At 43.9% G+C, this 6,000-nt stretch overlaps 1 protein-coding gene across 1 annotated transcript in view; it reads left to right on the top strand.

Moving 5' to 3' along the window:
• Nucleotides 1-1,009, top strand: part of IBSP (integrin binding sialoprotein) — an 11,314-nt gene extending 10,305 nt beyond the window's left edge. The window contains exon 7 of the mRNA XM_012805299.1: nucleotides 494-1,009. Within this exon, the coding sequence (XP_012660753.1) occupies nucleotides 494-1,009 (516 nt within the window). The remainder of the gene's footprint in view (nucleotides 1-493) is intronic.
• Nucleotides 1,010-6,000: the final 4,991 nt, after the last annotated feature.

The raw sequence follows: 6,000 nt of genomic DNA, 5'->3' as shown, positions 1-6,000 counted from the left end.
CCATGAGGAAGATACTTAACCCGAGAGTTTAAAGCTTTAGAGGAAAGGTGATGACCACAACCTCACAGGGTGGTTGTTGGGATCAAAGTGCTACCTGTTGGTTCTGTTAACAAGTTTGATGTAAGCTTTCCGCATTGTATATCAAATCATCACATTGTACCCCATAAATGCATTAAGGTAAACAGTTATGATTTAATAAAATAAAATAAAATAAAAGTGCTACCATGGGTGAAGGAGGTGTAATGTTCAGTGCTACAAGTTCAGGGACATGGCAGGATGGGTTCTGAACTTTCTTTTTGTGAGTAAATCAAATTGGATGGTGAATGAAAAAAAAAAAAAGTCCTCCCCAATCCTGTGAGTTAAGTTGACTTCAGTTCAAAATGACACCTAGAACAAGGCTGTCAGAATAGAATCGCTCTGTTGGACGAAGTGATGGCTGGAAGTTTTAAAATTTCACCCCTATATCTGGATTCTTTCACGCTTCTCCTTCCAGGCTGGGGACATGCGAAAGCAAGCTACAAAGAAGGAGGAAAGCGATGAAGAAGAGGAGGAGGAGGAAGAGGAAGAAAATGAAAATGAAGAAAACGAAGCAGAAGTGGATGAAAACGATCAAGGCGTTAACGGCACCAGCACCAACAGCACGGAGACGGAAAATGGGAATGGCAGCAGCGGCGGGGACGCCGGAGAGGGAGGGGAAGGTGACAGCGTCACTGGGGAGACCGCAGGGACCAGAGGACAGACCACCTCTCCAAACGGGGGGTTTCAACCCACAACCCCGCCTCCGGAGGTCTATGGGACCCCCTCCCCGCCATCTGGGAAAACCACCACCTTTGAATATGAGGAGGAGTACGAACAAACAGGCACCAACGAATACGACAATGGATACGAAGTCTATGATAGTGAGAACGGGGAGCCTCGTGGGGACACTTACCGCGCCTACGAGGACGAGTACAGCTACTACAAAGGCCAAAGCTATGACGGCTATGAAGGTTACTACTACCACCAGTGAGCGCCCTGCTGGCTGGAGATGAACGCATCTGGCTACCGTTTCAAAGTTCAACTCAGGAAGGTGCAATGGAGCAGATGTGCGCGTGCATCATGTGTGGAAGGGCACTGCCGTTCCGCGGCGATTTTCTGTAATTGCTTCTGTAAGGCCTGGGCTTCTTGTTGGTTTTCCCTGGTATGTCATGGAAAGGTCATTGTAAATCAGGGCCATCTATCAAGTGGTCCATCAATCCATGAGATAGAATTCCATGGACTGTTTTGAGATTGAGCTCTATAAACAGTACTTTTAACATTTGCACGATTGCTAACTGCAGAAACATACTCTTTGTACAAGAAGTGCTTCTAAAAAGAAATTCGTTGACATTAATGACACTGTATACAATAGATGTGTAGTTTCTCAATCGCACTACCTATTCAACACTGTATATTCGATTCAATTACCATCCTTGTGTATTTTTTATGTGAGCTATATGTATACTCTTATCTATGAGTTTCGTCACAAATAAAAAATGCAATCCTTCATGTGTGTTACAACTAGGTGAAAAGTGAGAGATTCAGAATGGAGAGGAGTGAAACAAATGGGAGATAATTTGGCTAAAGGAGAAAGGCTTATTTCCACTATGGGAAAAAACTCCAAGGGACTGTTCACATCATCTGTGAGATGAATCAGCACAACTAAGATTTTGCTGTGGTTGGGGGCAGAGTCACCAGGGCAATGAAAGGTCTTGATTAGAGTTGCAAGATTTAACAAATATAGAATGCCTATAAAATTTGAATTTCAATAAACAATGAATAACTTTGGGTATAAATTGCCCCATGCAGTATTTGGCCCCTGTAAAATATATGGGACATCATTATCCTAATTAAATGATTCATTATTTATCTGATATTCAACTTTAACTTGATGTCCTATGTTTTATCTGGCAACCTCCTATATGCTTTGATTTTAGGTAGGAAAGAAGGTGGAGCAGGGTAGAAAACCTCTTACACACAAATTTACACACACAAAAGAGGGCTGATACCCAAGTCTTAACAGCAACTTACACCTTTAATATAAACCTGAAAGTAATTTCAAATAGGAGTGGTGAGGGAAAGTAGATAGTGGGGAGGGACAAGAAGAGAAAAACCCATTCATGTTTTTATTTATTCACCAATAAGATGCACCGAACATCTATTACATAACCAGACAAGGTTGAGACACTGAACATATGCAAATGAAGAGCCCTGTCCTCACCAGGTTTCTAGTCTGACAGCTACCAGCTGTGAGGCGTTACATGTACCGTGACACTCAGTCCCTACCTCTTCATGCTGAACGATATCAAGGCTTCAGAAAAGTTGGAAGACTAGTACACAAGCACCTCATTGTACCTTTCACCTAGATTCACCAAGGCTTATCATTCTGCCTTTTTTAGGTTTTATTTCCATTTCTGTGTCCCTCTCCTCATAAACAGGCCAGTCCACTAAAGAGTAGGGTGCAGACATCATGACATCATGATGCTTCACCCCAAATACTTCAGCATTTCGTATAAGAGCAAAGAATTCTCCCACCTAGCCATAGTATTTACTGTTACTATTCTCAAAAAAATTTAAATAGGTACAATACTATCTTCAAATAGACAGTCCATATTCACAATTTCCTAGTCATCCTAGTAATGTTTTTTAGTATTAACTCATTTAATCTTCACAAAACCCTATCAGGTAAGTATTATTAATATCCTCGATTTTACTGATGAAGGGTTGGGGTACACCGATATCACAAGCACTAGAGCTGAGGTTAGAACAAAGCCAGGCTGGCCTTAGGGTCTGTGATCTCCACCACTGTGCAACATTCGTTAATGTAGATTCATCAGCAGCAGACGGGCAGGAAGTTACTAATGAGAGGAACATTGCTAAAAACCAAGTTTTGCCCTATTTTATCATTTCCTTAGAACCAGCAGTGTTTTATGACTCAAACCCCTCAAGTCCAGGACCTTCTTGTATTTTGTAAATATCTTTCTATATAGGCAGCTTGGTATTGTGCACAGTGCACGAGATCTGAAGCAAGACAGGCTTGAGTCACGGTGTTCTCGAGAGCAAGTTAGCTGACTCCCCTGGCCTTCCACCTTCTGCATGAGGCTGGTGTTCAGGGGGCTGCAGGGTCTGACAGGTCACGAGGTGCTCAGCTTCACCACATCTCCCTTCTCCTCTCTTCTTCCCTCCCGGTCCTTGCTCCATCTCAACACTTAAGTATATCCGACTGTGATAGAATTAGCCAACCACAAAAACAGTGTTTTGAGTTCTTACAGCACATATTTTTTCTTGTCCCAATGCATCTTTGTAGAGCAAAAGGGTTTGATGAGATTGAAGGCTTGGGACTGGTGTGGTCAATACTGTTTATCAAGCAACATAGGAAATCATCCCTCATGATGATCTATCATAAACTATATCAATATATCCATAAAACTATATCATCATGAACTATATCAATATGTCCATAGAACCACCAAAGCCTTAGATTTAGAGACAATCTTTAAAGCCTATCTTTCAAGGGTGTCCCGTATAAGGAGAAGGGGGGGCTATCCAGACATAATAGTTCTACAGGCAGCCTCAGGGTCCTTTACTCAGATTTTAATTTTACTTGTTTGTGCAAGTAAATAAACATGCCAGTAGAAGCGAAGTGTAGAAGTTTATTTCCAGAGGTTGACTATCCCAGACTAGTGTGCTACTCCTTGGAGCAGACTGTTCTCTGTCTTATCTCCCTGCCATCTCAACCTGCGACCCTCACACACACTGTCACAGACGGCTCGCCTCCACGGTTGAATTGTAGGCAGTAGGAGAGAGAAGTTAGGGAGAGGGGAAGGTGGATAACTTTCCCTTTAGGGACATGACTAAGGAATTGTACACATCACATGTACCCATGGACAGAACTTAAATCAAAGGGTTGCATCTAGCTCCATAGGAGGGAAAAGCCATGTGCCCGGCTAAACAAGTAGGCTTCTATTACCAGAGAGAAAGAAGAATGGATATGAACGGGCGTCTGGGCGCCCTGCCACAGCTGCAGGCTGCCTTCTACATTTGAAAAAGGCAAAAGAATTTTCTGAGTATTAATAGGATATATACAACCAACTTCATCCCCCCCCCCAAATATAAGCTTTGTTTATTTCAACTTTTATCTATTTTCAATTCAAAGGGGTCATTTGATTCATTCTCAGGGGGAGGATTATCTTTCCCTGGGCAGAACAAAAATATTCCTCTTTCTTTTCTAACAGTTGGAATTCTCATCAGGTTTCTTTGAGAGGGCCATCAACAGAGTACGAAGATAGAGCCTTCCATGGGGAAGGTCAGGGAGGCTTGCTAACTAGGACAGCGGGACAACGTGGAAGTCTAACTTGTGACCTTGAGTAGGAAAACTATTGGCTGGGGATGTACCATTACATAAGGTATTGGCTGAGTTGGCTAAAAGAACTGCTGTGAGGGGCATTGCTGGGATGCCCAGGAGCTGTGTTAAATCACAGTCCTCACCAGCCCACCCCTTAGTCTTTGTTTGTGAAATCCTTCCTCTCTGCCCTGGGTGAGTTGGCTGTCTGTGGGCTTCCCTGTCTGCCTGCCACTTGTGCTGGTGTCTGGCAGAGGCATGAAGCTTTCCCCTGCTGCTGTTGGCTACTCCAAGTACATGCTTTGCCACAGTCCTCCCCCACCAAAAAAAAACCTCCACCAACCTACAGGAGACTCCAGAATGCTTGGGGGAATGCTGGGGGAGCATTCTGCGTGTGGGCTGGGGACAGAATGCCAAGCAAATAAGCTTCATAGGCTTTAAAGATTCAAAACCTTTTGCTCTACAAAGATGCATTAGGACAAGAGCCAAGAACCAGGGAAACACACCTCCAGGGGGACCTAGGAAAACCAATCAGCTCAGCTACTGCCTCCCAACTACCAGTGCCTAGAACTGTCTTTTTCTAGTATGACATACATAAGTCTTGGCTTTAAAAAAAAAAAAAAATCAGTCCATTTCTCCTCTCAGTGTCTCACCCCTGTAGCCTATCATCTCTCTGTTGATTGGACTTCCTTGTTGACAGTAATAACTTTCACTCATTACGCAGTCCTGAGTCCAGAGTCTTTTTGGTTGGTGATCTATTTCACACTTTTAAGCTAGTAAGAAGATCAATCACCTAACTTACACGCTTGCTAGTGTAGCTCAGAGAGCTTTGAGTAACTTGTCTAATCGAGGTGAGTTTGACAATCTCTGCTCCTATCTGAGCCCAGACTTCCAAAACTTTCCCCTTCATGCTTATCAAGCAGTTAGGAAGCCCCTGAGCCCCTGAGCAGCATTGTGGTTGGTAACAGGTCTACGAGGCTCCTGACTGCAGCTCTTAGTGTCTCACACCACACATCCACAGATCTGGCCAGTAGAGAGACAATGAGTTCAAGTGGAGTTAGACAGTGCATTGCTTACACAGAAAACAAAATCAGGACCAGATGGCGTCAGCTCCCTGCATGCTAATTCCATGGGATGATGCCCAGAGAGGCCAGATGATAGATGGCACAAGTGGTGGGTCATTCTGCCATTGAGGAATCAGCTGTAACCCATACCCAAGCAGACAGACTCACGTAGAAGTCTGTAGCAGAACACTAAGAGAACATGAACTGAAGCCAGAGAGATAGACAAGAAATGGCTTGTGATCATTTCCCATAAGATAGGGAGGCGGGTGGGAAACTCTCTATGGTATCACTTCACCATGCTGGTTATTCATTCTTGCTCCAGGAGGAATCACAGGGCACTTTGCCCAGACTCAGGCCGGGCAGCAGCCACTTCTCCCATATGCAATCCCTACAGATGTGGTCTATAGGGAATCCTACGAGGTTGTCAGGAAGCCAGAATATAGCCTCCCCCCATACACCTCTTCCAGATCCTGAGGTTTGGGAAGCATTGAGTGTCCTGTACCATTCTAAATGAGGTTGGCCACACGACAGAGTTTGGTTGAATTAAGAAAGGGCTTAAAGTATGAAAGAGGGTGA

The sequence above is a fragment of the Otolemur garnettii genome, unplaced genomic scaffold (assembly GCF_000181295.1).
Source record: "Otolemur garnettii isolate 467f Iridium unplaced genomic scaffold, OtoGar3 scaffold00039, whole genome shotgun sequence".
Classification (NCBI taxonomy): domain Eukaryota; kingdom Metazoa; phylum Chordata; class Mammalia; order Primates; family Galagidae; genus Otolemur; species Otolemur garnettii.
The sequence above is the reverse complement of the archived record's forward strand: the minus strand, read 5'-3'. Positions and strand labels throughout refer to the sequence as shown.